Here is a 26074-nt window from a genome sequence, read left to right on the forward strand (position 1 = left end):
TTTGATTACCAGGAGAAGGCAGTGGTCTGGATAGTCCTCCGGCAGGTCTTCTGTTTTGGGGGTATGAAGGGATTTTGGGGCGGGCACCAAGGTCTGGTTTGGCAAAGACAGATACCGAAGTGGAATTTGTTTCACTGGAAGGATTTGTTGAGGACAAATCCACTTTGATGGCTTCAGAATCTAATGGAAATATATATTGGAATTTTTTAATATTCAAAAATGTACAAGACATCACTTTGCAGGAAGTAACATTATGCAGTACTCACCTGACTGCGGGCATGGACTGTGGGCAATCGTGCAATTTTCTCCCTGATCGGGCGACTCTTCCACTGGTTTTTCCTGAACAGGTGGCCGGACCTCCGTAACACGAAATGTGTATTTGCAGCGACGAAGGGGGTTTACAGTACTCCAATACCAGCGAGAGCATCTTAAAAGTAGAAGAAACAAAAACTCTGTTGATGTGCAAGCAAGAGGAAATGCTAAGTCTAATACATCCATTACGTGAGGAGCAAACTCCTCAAGAAATCTCAAGAAGCTACTTACTCATAACCCACAGGAAACAGTTTTCCATGACAGGCAGATAACTCACTCAGCTTTCCAAGCTTTTCTACTAGCAAAGAACCTAACAGTTGAAAAAATGATGTTTAAAACGTTGTTCAAAACCTCCTTGTACAACAATGCATTATATTTACATATTGCACATTTATTTTTTGGATCCTTAAAAAGACAAAAACACCAACCTATCATTAGATTAATTGACTCCGGCTCCAATCCAGTCAAAAACTTTCTGCGAAGACTTATCCCTTCAAAATCCACATAAACCCTCCGAAGAACTTCAAACCCTTGACCAGTGATGACCTGGTTTAAAAAAAAAAAAAAAAAAAAAAAACCTGTTCTCACAAACCAGCTGTGTAATGTGCTTTTTAATTTTAAGCTACTATAACAAACCACAACTAAATAAGCAGCTATATAGCTAAATTAAATGCAATTAAACAATGCTTACTTTTCCACTTATAAGGTCACGGTGCTTGTAACAGAAGACTCTTTTATCGTCCTGGAAGACACAGTTGCGAAAGCGGGCACACATGAAGTGGTAGTTGCTCTGGCACGAAGAAAGGCAGCAACCTACCGTTGCTCCAGTTCGGTTACACCGTTCACAGCGCTGTGGAAGGAAAGTTGGAACATTAGCAAAGCCAAACATTATTTTATGCTTAACAGATGCAAGTATACTGTTTGTTTAAATACTACATATGAAATTTATATGGCATCTAGTTAAAATCCATTAAGTATGATATTTGCTAATTATTAATTCAAGGCAGTGTAAAACGTCACCAATGGATCTGTTGAACCAGAATTAAATGAGATTAATACCATACCATTAGACGACCTCGTGCAACAGCACTGTGAACATGCAGAAGTGAGCCATTATCCTCCTCAAACACCTCTGCAGACCACATGGTACAGTTCACATGAGCCCATTCATTTTGCCCAAGATAGAGCAACCTCCCTGCATCCTGGGAAGAGAAATTTATAATACAAAGGGTTGCAATATAGATTTGGCTGACACAAAAAATTTATTTCACAGATCAGAGTAAGACTTTTATGCTATAATATTATGACATGGTATCTGAAAATTACAACTTTGTAAGCACCCGTACAAAAAGTACTGCGGTATGTGTCTTAGAAAACATGATATTACCATTGAACGCTATTATGAGGTAGAATACGGAGTTTACTGTGAGTTACTGTCTAAAAAAAGTACTTACGCTGGACTTTGCATCACCATATTTTTGGCACAGAACGCACTGTCTCTCGTCATCTTTCGACCAGCCTGTGTCCAGCTCGGTTTTAGCTGTCCGACCCTTTTTCCCTGGGAGAAAGCATCAAAATCTCAAGTTAGGATGCTTTTAACACAGGTTTTCCATATGTTCAGAAACAATGGTTACAATTGTCATTTTATACTTGTGTGTTTATTTACCTTTCATATTCATTCGTAATGCCCTTATGTCCATAAAATGACCTTTAGGGTTATGGTCCAAAAGTGTAGACAGATCCTCTTCTTCTCCCATTTTAACATCCACGTGTCTTCCCATTATTTTTGGGGTGCCGTCCAAAGCCTTGCTGCAGCCATCTCTCTCACGCCATTGAGCATAAACATGTTCATAATTTGGTGGCATCACGGCATGTGAAAGCATCCCACTGCAGCACAAGTGAGAGTGCAGGAATGGAAAGGAAGGCAAGTGTGATTAATAAAATATACAATGTTTCTGAAAAGAATGAGACTGGAAAGAATTATTAGACACTTACGCTGGCAAATGTTTAGAGCGTGGATCCCATACTTTAGGGTCCAGACTGTTGAACCAACCATAAACTTCCTCTAAGATCTGAAAGGGATTGAAATTATATAAATGCATCCAAATATAAAGCCAAGTTGAAGAATCACAAAAAATAAGTATCTTATGAGTATTTCTAGACTGATATTGAGAATAGAAAAAATAATAATAATAATAATTATTATGCAAACTTAAAATGTAAAAAGAGTCTAAATATTTCTAAATGCGTGTATATTTAAACAGTGCATCATTAGTCCTTTTTTTTTTTTTTTTTCATGAGATGACCTAAGCTACTGACTGGGTGGGTGAAAATAACTTTGGTGTCAATTAAAAAATAAATACACAATAATCTGACCGTGAGATAGTAGGAGCGGGCGAGGGCAGTGGGTCTTTGGTCCTCAGGTAAAATATCCTCTTCCTCCAAGTGACTGTGAATAACCTTCACCACATCCTCGTGGAAGGATTTCTGTTTAACAAAACCACAAATCAAATTAATATTTCCTTTCGATATCCTGTTCATTCTGAAACCAAAACACAAAATGATCCTGATAATTTGAGGATTCAGTTTGAGGTCGACTAGCTAATGTGTGCCATCAGAGATACTAGCAATTAGCAGGCAAGAGAAAGGAATGTTTGAAATGTTGACATGTCAAAGACACATTTACAGTAATTGCTCAGTCATGCATACATCCCTAGTTTATGAACAATGCGGGATACCACACACTCGAAAAGCATGGTGAAAGCTGCACAGCGACACTGAACCAAGGAATGTGGACTGAATATTTCGTAAAAGCACTACAGTGTAAACAAAGCAATTTATGATGGTACTTTTCAACCCTACATTCCCATTTGGTTAGAATTCTTTCTCAATTGAATTCTTTTGCTTAAAAAGCAAACAGAGTTTTCCCTTTATTGATGTCAGACCTAAAACAAGCACATTTTCAAGTGACTTGAAAAGCAGGGAAACTGACCAAGGATGTGTATAGGCCTTCATCAAACTTCTTTCCAATAGCACGGAGGTCACAAACAGGCAAATCTTCAACTCCAGTGTCCGGTGAACCCAGTGCAGCACACTACAAAAGAAGACAAAGCACTAGGAATTGCTAACTAATCAAGCAATGATTAATGTTCCTTTTATATCCAGTTTATTTCCTGTAAATTCCCCCGCTTTGAGTAAACTGTTTAAACATCAATTTTCAAATGTTTTGTACAAAATACAACAATATAATGACATTTCCTCTTAAGTGGGCTTCATGTGGCAGGCCTGGAATGTTAAAAGCATCAATCTGGTGAACTAGAGTTCAAATTTAAGAACTCCAACCTGTTTTCAGCATCCAACAAAGTAATCAGTCTTAACTATTACTTCCTTAATAATAAGTGCATGGACCTTAAAGTGGATTTAAATCACTTTTGAGTTGTGATATAGTGTCTCAGTCTATTTTACATTCACATGGGTGTTTTAGGAAGTAAAACCATTTGAATATATGAATGATAATACTTTTATTATTCTTAAGACAGTAATATATAACTATTGTAATACAGCTGTGTAAATAATTTAATAATAAGTATACTTTACATCATTTTGTCTTAATTTCCTCATTTGCAAGAGTTAAATTCTTGAGCTTTAATTTTAGCAGAAAATGGCAGTTTCTGTATAACCGGCGTTTCTCAAAACAAATCTAGTGAAATGCTGTAATCAATCATCTGTCCAAAAAAATTTTGAGAAGTTGAGAAGTTCAACAATTAAGGCTTGAACAGGACGTTTCTGAATGGTTGATTAACGTAATGTCACTTTGATCTATCTTTGTATGTACTGGCAGGGTAGAGTAGTGAGATACGAACGCTATGTGTTTACTGATGTATACGTTAGTTCATTGACAGATTGATGTTACAGCTAACAGTCATGAAAAACTTTTTACTTTAGCTTTATACTGACCCTCGTTTATAAAGCAGTCTGGTGAGAAATGATTCGCGAAAACATGAAAGCATTGACGTTGATCGTGGGGAATATTCCCTTCGGAAACAAAACTCTGGTTCGGATTTAGGAACATCAAAATGACTGCTGTGTTTGTTATTACACCCAAGAACAGAAAACCACAATCGCTTAGACGCCATTCTGCTCCAGCGTATCAACAATGGCGGACTATGATGACAGCTCGCTCAGGGCGGGTCTGTGTTGAAACGCTGCTTTCAATTAACAATCGTGGGAGGGGTGTCCGACCGTGTGACGTCACGGTCAGACGGCTCGATTTGAGACAGGGGAAAACATATAAGGAGATTAAAAAAAAAACACTGGATGGATTTTTATCATTACATGATGGTTGTGTACAGGCACTGCCAACACACATTTCAGTACAATCAACTTGTAAAAGTGCATGTACCATTATATGACCCCTTTAATTAAATCGCATCCTTTTGCTATTTAATAAGGGCACTAAGCCATATCACGCTTTTAATTTTAGTTCAATTTACAGATGCTTTGACAAAACCATTTATGTTATAATGAAAAGTGTATTTTAGGTTAACTGAGACTTTGGTTCATTGACGAACTTTACACTGATGAATAATGACAATGTCTTTTTTAGAGCTGCTTTACAGCAGAATTGATTTCTTTGATTGGTTTGCATCACTGATTCTGTTATTTATCACTGTAAAGCTGCTTTGAAACAATCTGTTTTGTATAAAGCACTATATACTTGTTTTGAACATGTGACAGGACAGATTAACAGATTGGTGGGCTGCCAGAGTCTTGATTATTTACCGGAAACACCGGGAATTATGACTTTGCTTTGACTGTCAAGACTATACATTCCAATAACTTTCAGAACCATGGAAACCCTGAGCCTGGGAAGGAACATGCTTGTAACAATAAACATTTTGGAACTATTTTTTATTATATTATCAAAATGTTTATGCGATCCTAGCTGCTGTTTGAACAATCAACAGTATCTGGTTGCTGCAGCTTTAAAAGTACAGCATCCTAGGTTTAGGAGAGATCATCGGATGCCCACCTTCTTGCAGGTGGCCAGGTGCTTGGTGAGGGTGGAGTTCAGCAGGCATTCCAGCACCCTCTCTAAGCCAGTCCTCAGCTCCTGGTTGAGCAGTTCCCTCCACCCCGCTCCATTAACATCCTCTCCATTGGGCTGCTCTTGTAAGCACGGCTGACAGGAGTACACCACACTCTCAGGCAGACTCGACAAGATTTCATACAAGTCATCTGTGAGAAAACAAACATTCGAGGAGTCAGCCACAGATGCAAGAAGTAGATTTCCCACTGATGATTCAGAGTGGAGCATTTTCACTGAATACTGAGAGTCACCTGTGACTAATTGTTTTTCCTCAGCAACACCCTGAGAATGCTTCATTCAATAAAAACAATCGGGTTGGGGAAATCATGCATTACTACATCACTATTAAGAGTTTTTGCATTACTCAGTATGTTTATATGGAAATGTACGCATTTCCAATGTTTATAGGTTTGCAAATGTTTGGCCTGTGAACACAATGGTTCAAAAATAACTGAGATGGTGGAAGAAATTTCCTTTCCATGACAAGTTTTTTGGAAAACCACATTTTATGTAGGAATTAGGGCTGGGCGATTTAAATCGTGAGATTGTTATGCGCATCTCGTCAGTAAAGTCGGTTCCTTGATTAGTAGTAAATCGCCATCACCTGCTTTCACATGGAGCGGCATTTACTACAAATAGCCGTAGTTAACTGACAAGCTGAGCCATATCGCATTAAAATCGCAGACGTATTGCCAGCGATTATTAATGCGATTTGGCTCAGCTTGTCAGTTAAAGCGGGGCTCAGTAACTTCGGGATTTCTTCGCTGTATTCTCGCTTTTTGCTCGCAGGTTTCTCTCTAGAGCTCCCCCCACAGCTTCGGAATAGATATTTGACAACACCGTTGTAAAAACTCGTTGGCGATTCTCAGACACCAGAGGCTAGTAGATCAACGACATCAAAGCAGATGGGATATTCTTTAAAACGTCTTCTTCATTCGGGTTCGGACAGCGTGAGGGAGCGCAATAATGACAGCATTTTAGCAGATTTCTTTTGGCCGTAAAGCAATTGTTTACATCGCGAGACCTGATATCACGCGAGACTTCCTGACGCGGCGGCCGGCGGCCCGCCGCCCCAAAGTTGCAAGTGCGTATTTTCCGCTCACGGGCACCAGGGGGGTGCGAAACGACCACCATTCAACCCGAAATAAGTAATATAACCATTCCAATGACTCCGAAGCTGTTCAGTTAAGGTAAAAAAAGTTACTTAGTTCACCTTTAACTACGGCTCTTTGTAGTAAATGCCGCTCCATCTGAAAGCAGGTGATGGCGATTTACTACTAATCAAGGAACCGGCTTTACTGACGAGATGCGCATAACAATCTCACGATTTAAATCGCCCAGCCCTAGTAGGAATGCTTTCATATTCCAGCCACATAAAAAAAAAAAAAATTCTATTTATTCTCCTATAAAGCACAATAAATAATTTAATTATCCTATAATGCACAATAAATAAGTATAAAAATATGTTCTCTGGAGCTTTCTGTAGTGGAACACCACTAACCACTCGGTGAGTTGAACAGTTTTGAAAACGAACGTTAAGGGTTGTTTTAAGGGCATGTTTGTGCATGGCCATAGACTCCCATTCTAAAGCGGTCATGAGCAATTCTAAAATAGTCAAAAAGTCGAGACAGGAACCATTGTCAAAATTTCTTTGTCCACCACTCTTGTTCATCCAAAACAAACTACAAAATAGACTCAAAGTGTTAAATACCGGAATTATCCTTTAACATTAGTTAAAATGTATTACATTTGATTGATAAAAATAAATAAAAATTAAGATAAAATAAAACGAGATAAATTAAGATTAAAATAAATAATATTAATACATAAATAAAATCTGTTAAAAAACGAAATAAAAAAAATCTATAAAATAAAACCATGTGACCATCCCACTCTGCCCAGCCTTTAGCAGAAGGTAAGATCTGAAAAGGTCACTCACCTGTCAGACCTTCACATTTAGCATGGACCCAGTGGTTACAAGTGGAGCACTGCATCATCTGGCTATCGTAGTCATTATCTTCATAACACTTGAAGCACATGGTGCAGTAATTACCTACACACAGAGGAAAAAATAACTTTGTGCGGATGTGTTTGTCACATGGGGTGTTTTTCAGATAAAGGGTAGCTATTAAAAGGTCGATGTGGCAGACTGCTAAAAGTCCATTTGTAAATACATGTTTATAAGTTTCATGAGATCGTATCACCCATTTGAGATTTCCTTTACAGCCAGGGCCTAATATTAACACTTGTCAAGCGGCAAATGAAAGTAAAAATTTAGTATATGGAACGGTATCAGTCACGTGTTGGCCGGTAACATTTTTATGAATCCTAACACTGCAATGTTGTGAGAACATCAATGTGAATGAATGACACTCGGGGCAGATGACAGGCCAGTGCTGTATCGTCACGAAAGTTTAAGCCTTGCCCATTTAAATATTCAAGCGCAAGAAGTTGTGAAAGGGTTTTGTAAAAAAAAAAAAAAAAAAGTTTGGTGTCAGTAATTTTTTAATTCTTTCTATTTTTGAAAAGGATGTGTAAAATTGATAAAAAAGTGATAGCGAAGATTTATACTGTTAGAAAATATTTCCATTTTGAATAAATGCTGTTCTTTTTAGCTTTTTATTCATCAATGAATCCTGAAAAAGGGATCACAGGTTCCAAAAAAATATTAAGCAGCACAACTGTTTCCAACATTGATAATAACTGAGTATCAATGATGCTGAAAATTCAGCTTTGCATCACAGAAATAAAATATATTTTAAAGTATACTAAAATAGAAAACCATCATTATAAATTGTAATAATATTTCACTGTATTTCTGTTTTTTTTTTTTCTTCTATTTATTCGATCAAATAAATGCAGCCTTGAGCCATTTAGAGGTGTTTAGGAATCCGTTCAACAGCGCTCAAAATGCTTGAGGGAAATGCTGGTATAGTCACCTTTTTTAAATTTCAGTACCGAAGTTGGTACTTTTGACAACCTTACTGCAGAGTTTAAATTAAATCAAATTAAATTAAATCATCATGTTATGCCAAGAATAAAAAATCCTCAAGAACTTGTATTTATTAACGGTACATTATTTTGTAGCTTGAGCTAATCTGACTGTATGGGTGATGAAATATCTAACAGACACTCTGAAAGATCCAGGAACAGCTGACATTTTTTTTTTTTTTTTTAATCAACATAATTTATAATAGGCATACATAAAATATGCTACAAGTCTCACCTTGATCAAACAGCCTAGTGCAGTCAGGACAAAGACCCTTTTCATGATTCCACTCAGTGTCCCAGCTCTTTCCTGGAGTCACACCACAACTCTTGCACCGGATGCATGTCATACAAACCTTAAAAAAAACAAATGTCACTCAATCAACATTTCCTGCATCAACTTAAACATCATCCAGAAACTGTACAATCACAGTTTGACCAAAAATTATTACAACATGTCATTATAAACATTTTATATAAATAATCTAAAAATACATACATAAAAAATACATAGTGTACAGTCTACTATTATGGTGCTTTTTGAAGTTCTGGCCACTGTAAATGTTTGTTCAAAATGTTCCTGTCAAATATTCCTCAGACAAATAGGGTTTTGTACAGTGTGTACACATTTGTACAGAATTTTCATTTGTGGGTGAACTGAATTATACAATATAAACACTTGCATTTGTAATTTCCCCTGATACTATCTGAAGTGCTATCTTATGCCGCACATTGTTTGTTGTTTGCGTTGACATTCTAAAGAAAAGGCAATGTCATAGAAGCGAAGACTTCCTTGCAGGTTTTGCAAGTGGAGGAAAGTCCCTCGGTGGACAACTTACCCAAGGCTTCTTACGTTTGTTGGGTTTGGGGTAGTTTGGACCCAGACAGGCAGGATGATAACAATTCTGACACCTTTCACACTCCAGCAGAGGCTGCAAAAAACATTTACCAGTGACATCAAAGCTGTTACAGACCATCTGTTTCCATTCAAAATGACTAAACGTCACAAGTTCCTCTTGTGAGAACAGCACGTGTACACTACTGTTCAAAATTCTGAACTCAAAAAGATTATTTCCCCCAAAGAAATTATTACTTTTATTCAGGGACGATGTATTAATTGCCCAAAAGTAACAGTAAAGACATCTAAAAGGTTATAAAAGTTTTCTTTTTCAAATAAACAGGTTTTTTTTCTAATATATTCATCAAACAATCCTGAAAAATGTTTCAGTTTGCACAAAAATATTAAGCAGCACAACTGTTTTCAACAATGATAATGATAAGAAATATTTCTTGAGCAGCAAATCATCATATTAGAATGATTTCTGAAGGATCATGTGACACTGAAGACTGGAGTAACAGCTGCAACAGGTCTTTTAAACTGTAATAACATTTCACAATATTACTGTTTTTACTGTATTTTTGATCAAAATTCAGTTAAGACCATTTCAGTTATAACCTTTAAATTAGGGTTAAGGTCCGTTCACACCAAGGGGAATAACTATCATGATAAAAATAGTTCTAAAAATTATTTTAAATATATAAGAGTTCACATCACAACTATAATGACACAAAGAAACGATATTGTTGGAATCATTTTCAGAACGATTTTCTTTTCCAGCTGATGAACAAAAAGAAATAAATATTGACAGCCAACCAGAATCCATCCAGCATTAAAGAGCTTGAGCATTTAAAGCGACAGAAGACAAAACCACTCTTGGAACAAACACAACATTATCATCCTCTGGTGTTTTGGAGTGTCTCAAACTACCTTGGATTCTTTATTCTTGCAGCCACAAACGCGGCAGAACTTGCAGCGACGACAGCACCAGTTCTCCTTGTTCTCCTCCAGTGGACGCTCTGAAGGGTCCAAGCAGAAGCGATGGAAAGGCTCACAGCAGACTTGACAGTACAGCATCTGCACAACATAAGGTCGTCAAAGATTTTATTTCCAGGATTTCACAATACCGGTAAAACTCACTTGGAAAGATGTTTTTCATGTATCATCACTATCAAGTAATGTGGCAAGATAAACAAAAAAAAAACATTCTTAATGTGTTGCTGAAATGAAAAGCAGCCATGACGTACCTCATGTTGGCCTTTACTGGCACACAGCAGGCAGGCGTACTGGGGCACAAGGGGTACAGATGTGAGGATGCTAAGACCTCCGGTCGCCCACACGCTCTGCACGCTACAGTCCTCCTGTGGAGAGAAAAAGAAAGGAGTAAGGAAAATCTTAGCACCACATAGTTTCTGCTGCATGCTGTGATCACGCCCTGATTATTCCATAACAGAATCCAGTGCTGCCATCATGTGGCAAACCTTTGCAGTGCTGAAATCTGAAGATCTGTGTAGATTACAAATAAAACAGAACTTGATTTTTATACTCCGTTTTGTAAAGGAACACAGATATCTACCTTAAAATCAACACGGATCTTATGTGTGGGTTCTGCAGGCTCCTGTTCTCTCTCTGCGAAACCATTGGCAAGGGCTGCAAGGACGCTGGGTGGCGTCTGTTCCTGAGGGCTCTGCAAACAAAAGAACAATGGACGCTGCTTTCGATGCTTCAATGACATTTTGGCTGAATGAGGACAGGACTCTTTGAGAGAGCCCACCGGTATCAACAACATGAATACCTTCTCGACTTTCCGTTTGATGGGTGGAACCCTGTGGAAGCCAGGCCTGCGATGGCGCACTCCCTCGTCAAAAGCCTCGCCAATGAAGTCGTCCAATGAGACAAAATCTGTGGTGCATATAATACAAACAGAACTGTGACTTTGAGAGCAATAATGCAAGTAAATAACTGGCAAGATTCTGGTTTCAATTCCACTTTTCAAAAAAAAAAAACGGAACCAGATATAAAAAAAAAAAAAAAAACATTTGTAGATTCCTGATCACTAAGGTCTAACCCGAGTTTCGAAGACCAGGAGTTCTCCTGCGGCCTGGGGAAGTGGAATTTGAAGCTCCTATCCAGTCGAAGTCGGAGTCATAATCCAACAGGTCGCAGTACGAACGTGGTTTTACATGTCGCCGCGGCTGTTTCCGCACAGATGGACTGTCGCCTAGAGAGGGTGGAAACATCCGCCCGATCCCATCGCCGCCCTCACCTTCTTCATTACTTGAGTAACCAACACTTATCGAGGAGCGGCGCTTCTTCCCATGCCCTGAAAATTATGACACATTTATAGCAGACGTACAAAGAATAAACATAGCATTTCGTTTTGTATGCCGGCTTTCACTCTAAAACACGTTCTTACCTTTTTGGAGCTTGCCACTTAGCCTCATGGCCTTCCTTTCTTCAACCTGATCACATCTCTTGTATCTTTAAAAAAAAAAAATATATATAATAATAATAAGAAGAAAGAGTAGTTTAATTTGGACAGGACTGCGTTGATTCCAAGTTCGAAAAATATGAGGACCTTGAATCAGACAAAAGCAAGAAAATTGTTGTAGAAAATGTAATTATAAGAGCGGCAGACATTAAACAAATAAATTGTATTGTCAAAAACAGGTAAAAAAAACAAATGGGTTTGATAATGCCCTTTTTTAGATGGATTCCTGTACATTAAGTGGGCACTTAATGGAAATGTAATTTATGATTAATTAGAATGGTTTGATATGTAACACATTGATTACTAATATTATATTCCTAATATATAATGTTAACCATAATTGCCTTTTTTTGTCAAATAATTAGGTATTTCCTTTGAACACATTTTACCATGGTGGTTGTAGACAATTTTGTTATTTTTTAAACAAAACTAAAACTATTAGTGTGTTTTTGTTAACGGAAATTAAGATGAAATAAAATAAGATATACATATTAGATGAAAAACTTTGCCAAAGCAACCTAAATGAAAATGATAAATGTTGGCAATTAACTGAAATAAAAATGTTTATGTACTAAAACCACTAAAACAGGAATGAAAATAAGTTAAAGCTAAACAGATATAAAAAAAAAAAAAAAAAACACAAAAGCACATAACCAAATTGCTAAAAATTCTACTAAAATAAAAATGAAAACTGAAAGTATATAAATAATATTAAAATAAAACTAGTTGTGAAAAGTAACCTTTTCCTCAATTAAAAAAAAAAAAAAGTTTACAAAATTTAAAGTGTCCCATTTGAACAGTGCATTATGCAATATTGACAGCTAGTGTTTGAAATGGGTATTGCAGTCCAAATTCAAAATGTTGGAGAGTTACCAGATTGAGGACACACAACACAAACAAGCTTAATTGACAAACCCTACACTCTAAGTTGTACTGTATCTGTGTTCTGATATGCCTCTGGTCATAGATCTTTTTAGATGGAATGCTGAGGCTTTTTAGGTCAGGTAGAACCTGCGATCTCTGACCCAGTTTGTTTACTGGCTTCCATGGCTACAATACCCTTTGTTTCCCGCCAACTGGCAATCCGGGGTGTCGAAATACTATTGGGCAAATTGGCAGCGGGCGAGATCACACAGACCAAAACAAAAACAGACGTTCCGAAACAGGACGCACTTTTCAAAGTAGAATAACTATCTGTAGCATTGTGTTTCAGAGAAAAAAAAAGTATGTGAACTTAGTTTCCTAAATCTCTGCAAACATATGATATTTGTATGCTTCAGTACAGTCAAAAAATTACATACAGCACCTTTAATACAAAATGAGAAGTGAGGGAAAAAAGCTGGTTTCTCCCATGACCTACAGTGCCTGAAAAAGACTAAACTATGAACTGAGTGTCAAGTAGTCTGGGTAAAATAACATAAACATACTTACACACAGCACTGTCGTTTTGTGTTGGGGCCACCAAACTTGGGTTTGTCCAAGCAGTTGATGCACCTGCCACAGTCCTCCTCATGCAGGCAACCTTTACACTCCCCACACCGTCGGGACCGGTTCCCAAAGAAATGACCTCTACCGCGACGAAACTTTGGTGTCCTGTGTTCTTGTAATACAGGGCTTTCCGGGTCAGAATGAGACTCGACTCCTGCAACAGCGATAAAAAAAACTTCAAAACACAGCCTTGATACATAATCAACAAAAGATATCAATACTATCAACAAATTAGTGCAAGTGAACTGCCATGCTGTCCAACTTTTTAAGGCAAATACAATGCTGTCAAGTAGCTTACAAGGCTTTGGAACAGACCAGAAATGCATATTGAATATATAAACAGTAAACAGCAGTTAACAAGAAAGCATCCTAAACTATAGATATCGGTAGAAACACATCTAAAAGAATGGTTTATAAAAAGCTACACTAACTAAAGTCTATTATGAGATCATCTCTTGGGTTTATTGGTAATCTTTGCAGTTTGCAGAGTAAGTGATGGTACCTTTTTCTGCAGGTGAAGGGGATATGTCTGATCTCTCGTGCAGGGGTAGCGCACTAAGCCGGGGGATGTCGTCGGGGACCATGGCACGAGGCTGACCCAAAACCACAGCTGCAGCTCTGCAAACGTGCTTAATGCGAGGCCCCCCTCTGGCAGGTTCCTTATGGAGAGATTTGTAAAGTATAAAAACAAAAGCACTCAACAAATTCTGTTCTGTTATCACACTGGTTTGACTGGCATCATACTATGTGATAACCTAGTTACCTACTGACCTAGTAAAATCTTAGAAATTCCATGAGCAATGTTGTACATGTTCTTTTATCATATTTTTAATACCAATACTAAAGTATTCCATATACCAATATTCCAATACTAAAATAAGAATCAAATAAAATTCTAGTGCATTTACTGAAACCAACACAAAACTCTGTTTATTTAGTAGGATTCTTCTTATTTGATAAAAAAAAAAAAAAAGGAAAAACCTGATACCTGCTCTGGAGAAGCATCAGTCTTGTTGGGGCAGGCATTTTCAAGCCGTTCTTTCGGTTTTCGTCTCTGTCTCTTTGTTGCAGTAATTCTACCCTCTGGCAAAAGCTACCACAAACAAGGTTCGAAAACAGATGAGAACAATATTAATAGCACTTCAATTATACACATGGTCAAAAAGCATCAACTGAGTAAGAATTTCTTAAAGCATGCATTATTGTTAAAAAGTTTGAGGTCATTATTTTGAATGTTTTTGAAAGCAGTCTCTTGCACACCAAGGATGTATTTATTGTAGACAGCAAAAACATTAATTTTGTGAAACATTATTTCAATTTAAAATAACAGTTTTCTACTTTACATTTTAAAATGTAATTTATTCCTGTGATAACAAAGCCGAATCATTCCAATATGCAGATTTGCTGCATTTCTCATTATTATCAATGTAGAAAACAGTTTTTGTGGAAACTGTCATTTTTGATCAATTGAATGCATCCTTGCTGAATAAGGGCCTGTTCACATATCGCGTCTTTTGCGCGCGCAAGTTCGTTATTTCAAATGTAGGCGCGCGGTATGCGCGCTCATAATGGAAGCGACGCGGTCGCGGTGCGACGCGCTCGTTTTTTCCAAGCGCGTCCGCGCCGCATCGAGATAAAAACATCTCAACTTTTCAAAATGCCGCAAGCGCACCGCAGGTCACGTGACAAGAACCAAGCTTAGCAACGACAGACGCCTCCGGAGCGCAACCACCCGAGCGCTTTGGAAAAAGGAGAACGCGGCGCGCCTAGCGTTTTCTATGCGTTTTTAGGCGCGATATGTGAACGCCGCCTAAAAAGAAAAAATCCACATTACCCCATGATAAGATTACAGTTAATCTTAATGGAAAGGTACACATTTAGATAAATGGACTTACCCCAGATGATTTCAGCTGTTTCTGCTGATCTATTTTGATGAGTTGAACCTTGGCTTTCTTGAGGAGGTTGAACATGCGCTTGTTGGCTCCTGTCAGGCGAGGGCGCTGGGTGGTAGTTTTCTCCTCAATGTCAACGGCATGTTTCTGAGTGTCCTCAGAAACCAGTCCTTCTGATTCTGTGAGATGCATCTTATCAAAGTCTGAAAAAAAATAAAAACATGTTGAGAACAAAATACTGCCAAGTAGTACTTTCTAACAAACGTTGAAGTTAACATAAAATGGCATTATTTGACATAAAATACTCAATGGTTGTAGAAACCATGAACTGTGTTAAATTAACTGTTAACTAACAGAAACATTTTAGAAAGAAAATTTGGGAGAAAATTCTTTGGAATAAAGTGAACTGATGATTCATTTATAACGAGACCAGGAATATGTTTTACAAGTCTATTCTGGTGTCGTGTATTTTAAGGTAGACAGAATTTATTTATAATTAAAGGTTTAGATAAATAAAATATTTGCCTACCTTTGCATTTATTGGGAAGAGAGATGTCTGTATGAATGGAAAACTCATCTGGCAGGTCATCCTCTTGGATGTCTTTTGCCTGGTGTTGCGCCAGCAACTTGGCACTCAGAGCTCGGACACAGATGGAGACTTTGCGAACAACCCCAGGGGTGTTGAGATCCTCAATCTTGAGTTTTGCTTTTTCTTTCTTCATGTCTCTAAGAGACTTTATTAGACTGGCCCCTTCTTCCAACTCCTTCTTCTGTGTCTTGGCAGGGGATGATACAACTTTGCCTATTTTGTCCTTTGGGGTCTTTTTACACCTTGAGAGACTCTGTTTGAGTTTAAGCTTTTTGTATAACCTAAATTTTGAAGTTTGCGCTTTGAATTTTGAGGATTTTTTCTTCTTTTGGACGGGATCAAGCAACGAGTCCACTGTAAAATCTTTGGCAGATAGCAAGGTCTCCAACTCCTTGTCAAGATCTTCATCAAAGGTATACACATCGTCATTGGCAGGCTCCAGCACTCCCCATTTGAAACCCGGATCTCTGAGTAGCGATCGCCTTTTCCCAGGTTGCTTCTCCTCACTGAAGATCTCAGCATCATCAGGTGATTTAGGTTTTGAGTCCCAAGCGGAAGACAAATCAAGATCAGTTTCACTCACTTCATCTTCATCCTGAGACTGAAGAGATCCAAGTTCACCGCATTCATTGGATTCAGGTTTCTTTGATTTCAGTTGTAGACCAAGCTTCTTTTGGGAGTTCTTGCGGGGAAGATCTGACATACCAAGATCATCCATGAACCTCTTTGGTGTTTTGATAACCCGAGAGGATCGGGCACTAACAACTGGCATTATGAAATGTCTGATGGTTTTCACGAACTTCGTTTTGCTGCGTTGGATGTCTTGATCTTGGTCTGTTTTCACATTCACAGAATCCTTTTCTGCCTGATCGGAAAGTTGATCACCGCTGGCGTTCTCCAACTGCTTGGATAAGAGCTTAGTTTTTTTCCGTCTACCCTCTAATGACTGAAGACTCGAAATCTGTTTCCTCTTGTACTTTGTTGAGAATATACCAACTAGTTTAGACTCTCCTACTTCAGACCCCGTCATCGTTGGGCTATCGTCCCTAACCTCAACCAACTTCTTCTTTTGCAATTTCGGATTTCTTATTCGCCGTCCAATCAATGACTTTCTTCTACGCTTGACCCGTTTTATTTGCCTATGTGAGGGACGAGGTACCTGTGGGTGATCTCTCACGGAAGGCTCTAAAACTAGAACCTCTTCAGTTTCAATTGATGCTGTCTCAAGTTTTATCTCTGGCTGGGGTTCTGTCCCAAGATAAGGACTAGTTGGAGGTGATTCAACAGTTTGTTCAATGACCTGAGATTCGGCTGCTTCAGGTAATGGTTCTGTAGCTGGTGGAATGGACCTTTTACCTTTTTTCTGCGCAACTTTACTAAAATGCCTTTTTGGTTTGGATTCTACAGGTGCTGGCACTGATGTTGGCGATACTGGCAATTCCTCCACCTGAGATTCAGTTTCAGTTGCAATTTCAGAAGCAGGGTTTTCTTGAGATTCATTCAATTTTCCCTTCCGCCTGCACTTTCGTCTGTAAATTGTCCAGTGATTGCGTCTTGTACGTTTCTTCCGAGCAGTGTTTTGACATAGCTTGTTCCTTACTTTGGGGGCGGGAGTGGTAGCAGTAATTTCCAACACATTCTCATTTTCTGAATGCTGATGGTCTTCGACTTTTGCAGGTTCTTTTATTTCAGGTGAAGTTGTAACTTGCTGAATTAAAAAGGATTGCTTTAAACTGTTGTTTTTACCTGGTGAGGAGACAACTTTGATTTGAAGTGGTGGAACAGTATCGTTACTCATCAGATCTTCAGGGTCCGTCTGAGTGGCCTCATCTGGATGTGCTTCAGTTGCAATTTCTGACTTTTCAAGAGCCTCCTTGTTTTCCTTTTCTAGGGTCTCCTCAACCTTCTCAATGGTCACTGGGTTCTCTGGGCTTTCAGGAAATAGATCACTGGCAGTGTTTTCTATGTTTTGCAACTCCTGAGAAGAGCTAGCTTCCAAGGAATTGGAAGGAGCAGATATGGATTCTGCTTCTGTAGAAACATCTACTTCCTTATCACATTTAGAAGCAAGTTCAGCCTCTGTGCTGGGGCTTTCACCTGCTTTGCTTGGACTCTCTTGGACTTCTTGGGGTTTGATTTCTTGCAATTTGTTGAGATCATCTTGGACTTGGGAATTTTTGCTTTTGCTTTCTTGGGTTTTGTTTGGATTCTCTTGGATGTGTGAATCTTTGCTTTTGCTTTTCACCAGTGTAAGAGTCCACACAAACTTGCAGCGTTTCTTGCGAGACCGGGCTTTGGGGTTTCGTATTCTGGTCAGTTTCAAACCTGGAATTCCGACAAAGTCATTGTCAAAAGAGAGTTTTTGAGGATCATCAGCTGAGTGGCCTAGATCTTTTGCTGATGGTGAATGAGGCTCCTGATTCCTTTCAGATTCTTTACGATTTTTCTTCTTCTTTTTCTTTTTTTTCTTCTTTGAAGGGGACCTGGATTCATCAATTGTTGAGACCTCCAAAAGCGACTCTGCTAAACTCTGGCTTCCAGATTCCTGTGGAACATTTGAGGACCTTCTGCGCTGTCTCCTAATCACAAGCTTATTTACCTCTGATGCCTCTTGTTCTGACTTATCATCAGGTTTTGGCTCCATAGTTTCATTGAGAGGTGGATTTTGAGACCTTCGAGTTGATTTCCTCAGCTTGAGTTTTTGGTCATTGGTCTCTTTTTTAGGATCTGTTTGTGGAGGGGATTCTAATTTCTTGTCTGCAGATCTTCCTCGCCTTCTGGTACAAACCTCATCCTTTGCCTCACCAGCATTGATTTCACTGGCTGGTTTGTTTGTCTTTAATTTCACATGAGCATTTGAGATTTGGGCACACTCACTCTCTGTAACTTCAGATTTGATTTCCTTCTGTTTTTTACCAGATCTACGTTGGACTTTAACCACTGTCTTTTTAGCCACCAACTTGATTGTGATCCTTGGAGTTGATTGGGTCTCCCGTTTTGTTGACCCCCTTTTTCTCCTGGTGGGCTTCTCTGATCCTCCATCACCACCATCATCATCTACTGATGTGTCCTTTAGAGACTCTTGACTGTGTAGTTGCTGAACAGAACATGAATCATTTTGAGGATCTTCTGAACCTGTGTTTTCCACTAAAGAAGAGACTGGAAGAGTCAGCCTTTGACGTATCCTCCTTGACGACTTTGCTGAAGCACGATCACCTGAAACAGACCATTCAAGATTTAATTTAATTTAATTATATTCATTCCACAGTGGTCAAGTGATTCAAACATGTTAGGGCTTAAGCTCCAGAGACTATCAAGTGGAGACTGAAATAAGAACATGTATATTTTAAATGAGCTATGCCAACACTGTTTGTTCTCGAGTCATTGAAGAACATTGAAGTCATTTTTACTTAAATCATATGGGATCCTTTTATGGTATAAAAAAAAAGCTACAATACAAACACAGACTTTGGGGATTTTCTGAATTATTTGCATTTGAAGCCACACTTACGTTTATATGGATTTCGTCCAGCCCGAACTGGGGCGCTGCTATTTTCGTTTTGAACATCAAATCCTTTGAATTCAGCTCCCTGAAAGTCAAAAAGAGATTTGAATTTAACATGCGTAACTTGTTTCAAGTCTACACTTTACTTGTTTGTTGTCTTTTTACATCATTTACTGTAATATAGTACACGTCACATAAATACACTACAGTTCTAAAGTTTGGGGTCAGTAAGATGTTTGGGATATTTTTAAAAGAAACTAATACTTTTATTTAGCAAGGGCACACTAAATTGATCAAAAGACAGTAAAGACATGTTTAAATGCTGTTCTTTTAAATTGTTACTGTTTTACTGTATTTTTGATCAAATAAATGGAGCTTTGGTGAGCAATGAGTATAAGAGACTTTTCAAAAACATTTTAAAAATCTTACAGAACCCAAATGTATCAACGGTAGTGTACATGAAACCGTCAGTTAAAAAGACTTAACAAAAAGGAAAACCAAGACAAAAATATAAACATTTGCATATTTTACCAAATGCTGCTGACGCTTTAAAACAGGTAGTACATATTTTTAAGAGACCACTGAACATTTATAAAGGGGTTATTATTTATAAACGTTTTGTGGCACTTTTCTGCATAAATGAGCATCATAGGATGGCCAAATGTCTTGTTTAAGATTCACCTTGTCGATAATGTACTGAAACAGAACACCACAACAACAAAGTAATGCCATTTCTGTGTTTGACAAAGATTTAAAGCCTTATTAGAATTAGGCCTCACAAGACTTAAAACACTGAACTGTAGAAGACAGGCTAACTCTCTTGTTTCACACTTCACAGAACACTGTTCATGCTCAAAGACAAAGAAAGAACTGAACTGAAACAACTCAACTATTCTGTTGTGTGAAACAACGCAACTGGAACAACTCTGCTGTTAACCACCCTAGTAAACTTGAAAATAACTGATTAATTATTTAGTATTAAGAAAAAGCCCTCAGGTAAAGTACTGTTTACTTATACGCAATCTCTGTTATTTTAACATCTATTTGAAACATAAAAAATATGTCTTTTGATAAGTTTACAAGCAGCATGGTCAAATATATGTCTCTGCACTGACTAATATCACACCCAAAAGGCTACACAATATTACAACAGATAGCATGTTGGCAGAGAGTTACCCTGCGAACTTGTAAAATCTGCACACATTTCTTCAAGTTTACAGAAGTTGTTAACCGAAAAACGAAACCGTAAACCTCACAAAAGCTAATACACAGACAATGGCCCCGTATCTATTTATATGTATCTACGTAAGTGTCAAAGCGTCTTCAAGCCTTCAAAGTCCACAAAACTTTGACCTTGATCATCTTTTTTTTTTTTTTTTTTAGTTGCACCTTTCTGCTCAGGAAACACAACACAAGTAACCATAGCACATTACCATGCCAATGATACATGACGCATATGTGAAACAAGTGCACCAGAAAAAAGCTGCATACAGGGTTCCCATGCCTCTTGACCAATGAATTCATGTGACTTTTCTCATCGTTCAAGATTACAGGATAAGGACTTTTAGAAAGAATTCATACAGTGCACTCACAAAGAGCCATTTCTGGCTAAGGCCAAGCACGACTGTTAAAACTACACACATTTCCATGAATTTAACAGGTGTGCAAATCAGTTTTACAACTCATAATATGTCCAGGTTTTCCATTACCGTGGAAACCCTGTACATAACACTGACCAGCACAGTGTCTTAACACATCAATCCACATCAAATACATCAGTTTTCAACATTTAATAGGCCTTTATGTTGATATGACATAGCTATGCCTTTAAAAACACAACAGTTTTGTCAATTTTATCGGTCATTTAGTAGCCTTGTGCACAAGGTTATGATGATGCTACAGAAAAAAACACTTATATTGCTACAAATGTCCAGTCCACCTAGTGACACACCTAACTAAATATATATGTGTGATAAAGTTCACATCGGAACACGACATGATGTCATATTATAGCAATTTATAGAATAATAAGGTTTTGCTGGTAATAAAGGTAAGAAGACATACCTTAGATACACCATAACCTGGGAAGTATTTAATTTTAATATAATATTATACCTAAAGTCAACATATATAAGGTCTAAAATCTACCAATATAATTATCCATAAATATTATGTCCTTTTTTACAATTACAATATGAATTCACATAATTTGTTGCTAATACACAGGGGAATTTGGAAACACTGACTAGGGACAGACTAATATGCATCATAACAGAAAAAGAAGATGCAAATGAAATAAGAAATCAAATAAATTCACTGGATTTTGTCTGATGTGTTAAGACAAATCCCACAAAGCATGAGTAACACACAGTGAAAGTTTGTGTCAGCTATGCATTGATAAAGATACCCACATATATATGCATTGACTGCCGTGGAATGACCTTCTAAGCATTAAAGTAACATCATTGTTCTTCACTGCAGGTGATCCAGCAGCAATGAATGCTCTTATCAGCAATCTGTCACAAGAATCAAGTCCAGTAAACTGGGTGTTGCAACTGGTGTATGTGTATGCATAGAAAGACAATATGCACGTGCAAAGAGGATCAGTTAACGCATACAGTGGTGTTTATATGCAGCACCTACAACAGTATGAAATTAAATAAATAAAAATTCAAACGGCATGATCTCTGACCCACAATCTGCTGTGAGCTACAATGCTACAGTAACTGTCCCCTCCCCCTCCGTGTTTTAATGTAACGCTATACGGCAGTCACTGCGCTCGCGCTACTTGTATTCTTATTCCTTCCTATGAAACACGGTCGCGTAAAAACAAGCTCGCACTGGTGCATTTGATTGCTACAGTAAAAACCGCCAGTTTGAGCCATGCACTCACCTCTTCGCTCCCACTCGAGCTGTACCCAGCCTCTCCCAGGCTCTTGTAGCTCGCCTCTAGCCCGAGAAGGCGCAAGTGAGACTGGTCCTCGTTCAGCGCGAGCACCAGGCAGGTGGGCCTCGGGCCTCCGTTGGAGGAGATCTCGTCTAGATCTGTGCCAGAGCGGCCGAGCTGCCATCGCTTCTCCGAACGCAAACGGCTCCGCGACGACCAAGGCCGACCGGGGAAGCGACCCCGCGCCGCGCCCATACCGCCTGCGCCCAAAACGGCAGCCGCGGTTGCTGATCCGCATCCCGCTGCCGCCATCATCGCATCAACAACAACACCGATAGACAGAAACTCAGGCTGCGAGAAGAGGGAAAGCGCTGATGGGAGGGGGGAGGACGCGCGCTGCACTATGGGAAGTGTAGGCTGGGAATGAAGTGTACTTCCACAACATCTGGCAAATGTTGAATATACATTATTTCTAATATATCTTTATCTAATATATTTTTTGTCAACATATACAATACAAGAACGGATGTAAGTTGATACATACAAACTTTTTATTTATTTATTTATTTATTTATTTATTAAACCACATAATGTATTTATAATTGTTATTTCTTATTTAATAGATAATAATTATTTCAATCAAATAAAACTGGACTTGTGGGGAAAAATATTATTTGGAATATGAACGATTCTATTGGTCAGAAGAAGTAAGGCCTTGCTTTTAGTGTGGAAAATAATATTGTTATAGTTAATTCCAGTCATTTGTTATAACATTTCAGAGATTTTAACCATTTGAATAGACAAAATGTACAAAAAAGAGCCTCCGTGCACATCTCCTGTGTTGAATCAGGTCAATCCCTTTCCATGCATGTATTTTTTAACATCTAGTAAAAAAATATATTTTTTTTAAATTGATTTCACAATCAGCACATTGTTTATGTATATTTTCATTATTGTAATGCAAAAATAACCAACATACTATTTAAATATGAAATAATATCTAAATATAGTATTTTTAGTATTAGTATTATTAATAGGTGTTTATTTACATCATGTCAGTATTTACTGTTATTTATGCTTTAAAATATTATTGGATTGTAGTAACAATGTTTTTTACTGTAATACTGTAAAAATAAATACCGTAAGAATAAAGGCAATTTAAAAATGAAGCATCTGGACACATTATGGAACAGATAATTTTGTGGGGAATTGTAATGAAAATAATGGCAAATAGCACAAAAAAAAAAATGCGTGAAATGCGACCTAAACGTGTTTTTTGTGACATTCGCCAGTTACGCTATTAGACCAAAGGGTTATACTGCATAACCCATGATTTGAATACCAGTCACGCGCTTCACGCCTGTCGTAGAAAACTCCATTAACCATCATGCAACGCCGTAGAGTGACGTCACGTCATAGTTTTCATCAGGAAGCGGAACCATAAAAGTTGTTTCCCCCCCTCGCCTTTGTTGTGTTAAACCCTCCGTTTTCTCATCTGAGCTCGGCTGTTAAGGTATCAACCCACCTTCATTAAAACAAACGATCAGCGTAAGGTTTTAGAGAAGACAGTCTGACGCATGCGATCGGTTTTTGTTAGCTCGCAGTCCAGTAATGCTGTTTTGACTGAGGTGTAGGTTAGAAAATCCATCTTATTGCTCTGATCATTTTGACTGTTTTACAAGCAGTGGCTTAATTGTATTGATGATTAGATGATTAGACTCTATGACAAAGCTGTGACGGGGGCTTAAATGTATGATGTTTCACAGTAATCCCCATTTCCCTTTAGCTAGCGATCATGTGAATCACTGTGTTATGGCAGTACTGTTTTGAATAGGCAGATGGCAGCAATGTTTCAGGATATTGATCAGTTCACTTAGATTTCCGCGTCTGGATTTATCAACGAACTCTTGTCTTTTCTTCACAGAAAGCCCACCACCATCACAACAAATCACAACTATGAATCTTGAACGGATTCCCAATGAAGAGAAGCTTCAGCTCTGCAGAAGATACTACCTAGGTAAGCTGTGACAATGGGGTATCATGTCACGCTTCAATGTTTTGTGTACGAGTGTTATTGTTTTCAATGTGCTCATTTTTTCCTCAGGTGGTTTTGCATTCCTCCCCTTCCTCTGGCTGGTTAATGTGATGTGGTTTTTCAAAGAGGCCTTTTTAAAACCTGCGTACACAGAACAACCACAGCTCAAATCTTGTGAGTATGTGACAATACATGTCATGAGTCACACTTTTTCACAAAACTTGTGTTTTACCGCATCGCTGTGGGTGATATTCTTCCTTACAACTCTTCCCACAAAATGTCTCTTTAAAAAAGTCTAAACTCAGATTTTGAGTCAGGAGGGAGTCTCGTTGCCATTTGATTTGCAAAAAAAACTCCAGAGGATATTCACATTGCAGAGATGCTGTTCCCTCGCTGGAATTCTTGAGCCGAGTTTGTGTAAACTCCAGTGTGTTTAGTGCAAGCGTCGTAATACTTTTAAGGGCATATTTTGAGTCCAGGAAATACTTTAAGGAGTTACTTGTGTTCATCAATCACTTGTGTTAAATATAATGCTATATTTAAGCAATAAGGTTTGAGAAACCATGCTGTATTGTGAATATTGTTCTGCATTATGGTGAGCATTGTTTTAAACAACTGCTACTATATAGTGAATTTATTAACTGATAAAATGGATATAAGCGTCTGCCAAATGCATAAATGTAAAAAGCACAATATTTCATTAAAACATTCTTTTTTTAAGCCAGCTGAGTTGCCCTTTATAGACAGTTAGATGTGTATTACACAAGGGAATAGGTGAATTGCCTCATACCTTTTTTTTAAATATTGTATTAGTGCATATTTTTATATGGAACAGTTCGTTTAATTTATTAGGTATAATATATAACCAAATCTTAAAAAAAGGTGTACATATGTTTATTTATCATATTTGATGCATATAGTATGATATATAGGAGGGGAAAAATATCTCAATTTTATTCAGAAGTCCAAACCGAGCAAAAATATGCAATTTAGTACAGTTGCTGATATTTATATGGCTAAGATTCTGATGGCTTGTAATGTAAATCAGTGAGCTCTTTCTAACAGTTACAGCAGACTACTTGCATAAAATGCATATAAATATAGTTGCCACTCCTTATCTCCCAATAATATGTTTTAGTAAGATGTTTAATTTAATTGCTTAGTTTTATGATTTGAAGTTTTAATTGTGAGGAGCAAAACTTATAATGCGATGATTGAGAAATAAATGTTCCTCAACCTGTTGTATCATATTTGATACTCGCATTTAAACATGATGTATGAATATTCAAGTAAACTTAAGTTGCTATAGTCCAGTATTCGTCTTGAAATATTACAAACAATATAAATGTTTACTTTACAAAAATCTATAGATTTCACAGCAAAAAGACGCGTGAACAACAACCTGAAGGTTTTTTAATCATGTTCATAATTTAGAGGCGTATCAGATATGATATAGTAGGCTTTTGCAAGGTTAAATACAGTTATCCACGACTAATAGAGTTTGCTGTGCTGTCCGTGAGATGACTGGTGTATATGCATTTCAGTGTTTGACATCTAGGATGTAATGCATACTGCTTCTTCCGCTTTCAACAGATGTAAAGAAGTCAGCTATGGGGCTTTTACTGTGGGTGGCCGTGCTGACGACGTGGATCACCATTTTCCAGCATTTCAGAGCACGGTGGGGTGAGGTGGGAGATTACCTCTCCTTCACCATTCCGCTCGGCACAGCCTGATCAGATGGCGCTGCTTTAAAATACCTCTTTTTTTTTTTTTTATTCTCCTCCCATCGACATGATGCTCCTTCGCTAATTTGACCACTGTTGTCTCTGTTGTCCATTAATAAAAATTGTGTTTTGCACCATTTCAAATAAAATCAGAAAATTTCCTGCAGTGTCACTGTCTTTATCATGTGAAATACTGAAATATATGAAAATGAAGTATTTAAATAAATTTTTTTTTT

The 26074-nt window shown here is 37.9% G+C and overlaps 2 protein-coding genes across 2 annotated transcripts in view; one reads left to right on the forward strand and one right to left on the reverse strand.

Annotated features, from left to right (window-relative positions):
• Positions 1 to 22462, reverse strand: part of kmt2bb (lysine (K)-specific methyltransferase 2Bb) — a 35509-nt gene extending 13047 nt beyond the window's left edge. The window contains exons 1-28 of the mRNA XM_084418300.1: positions 22086 to 22462; positions 19199 to 19277; positions 15628 to 18903; positions 15102 to 15301; positions 14195 to 14299; positions 13709 to 13865; positions 13150 to 13360; positions 11644 to 11708; positions 11296 to 11550; positions 11023 to 11129; positions 10804 to 10914; positions 10475 to 10588; positions 10158 to 10304; positions 9229 to 9321; positions 8628 to 8745; positions 7341 to 7454; positions 5345 to 5550; positions 3305 to 3406; positions 2689 to 2799; positions 2308 to 2384; positions 1979 to 2199; positions 1767 to 1870; positions 1377 to 1514; positions 1004 to 1162; positions 741 to 858; positions 544 to 622; positions 267 to 427; positions 10 to 180 (exon numbers count right to left, since the gene is read on the reverse strand). Coding sequence (XP_084274426.1) covers positions 10 to 180; positions 267 to 427; positions 544 to 622; positions 741 to 858; positions 1004 to 1162; positions 1377 to 1514; positions 1767 to 1870; positions 1979 to 2199; positions 2308 to 2384; positions 2689 to 2799; positions 3305 to 3406; positions 5345 to 5550; positions 7341 to 7454; positions 8628 to 8745; positions 9229 to 9321; positions 10158 to 10304; positions 10475 to 10588; positions 10804 to 10914; positions 11023 to 11129; positions 11296 to 11550; positions 11644 to 11708; positions 13150 to 13360; positions 13709 to 13865; positions 14195 to 14299; positions 15102 to 15301; positions 15628 to 18903; positions 19199 to 19277; positions 22086 to 22394 — 7108 coding nt within the window. The 5' untranslated portion in view covers positions 22395 to 22462. The remainder of the gene's footprint in view (positions 1 to 9; positions 181 to 266; positions 428 to 543; positions 623 to 740; positions 859 to 1003; positions 1163 to 1376; positions 1515 to 1766; positions 1871 to 1978; positions 2200 to 2307; positions 2385 to 2688; positions 2800 to 3304; positions 3407 to 5344; positions 5551 to 7340; positions 7455 to 8627; positions 8746 to 9228; positions 9322 to 10157; positions 10305 to 10474; positions 10589 to 10803; positions 10915 to 11022; positions 11130 to 11295; positions 11551 to 11643; positions 11709 to 13149; positions 13361 to 13708; positions 13866 to 14194; positions 14300 to 15101; positions 15302 to 15627; positions 18904 to 19198; positions 19278 to 22085) is intronic.
• A 1024-nt stretch (positions 22463 to 23486) lies between these two features.
• psenen (presenilin enhancer, gamma-secretase subunit) lies at positions 23487 to 25999 on the forward strand. Its single transcript, XM_084418417.1, has 4 exons — positions 23487 to 23592; positions 24004 to 24096; positions 24184 to 24288; positions 25708 to 25999. Exons 2-4 carry the CDS (start codon positions 24036 to 24038, stop codon positions 25845 to 25847), a joined length of 306 nt encoding a protein of 101 aa, XP_084274543.1. The 5' UTR covers positions 23487 to 23592; positions 24004 to 24035; the 3' UTR covers positions 25848 to 25999.
• Positions 26000 to 26074: the final 75 nt, after the last annotated feature.

This window comes from Rutilus rutilus (assembly GCF_951802725.1).
Source record: "Rutilus rutilus genome assembly, chromosome: 9".
NCBI lineage: Eukaryota > Metazoa > Chordata > Actinopteri > Cypriniformes > Leuciscidae > Rutilus > Rutilus rutilus.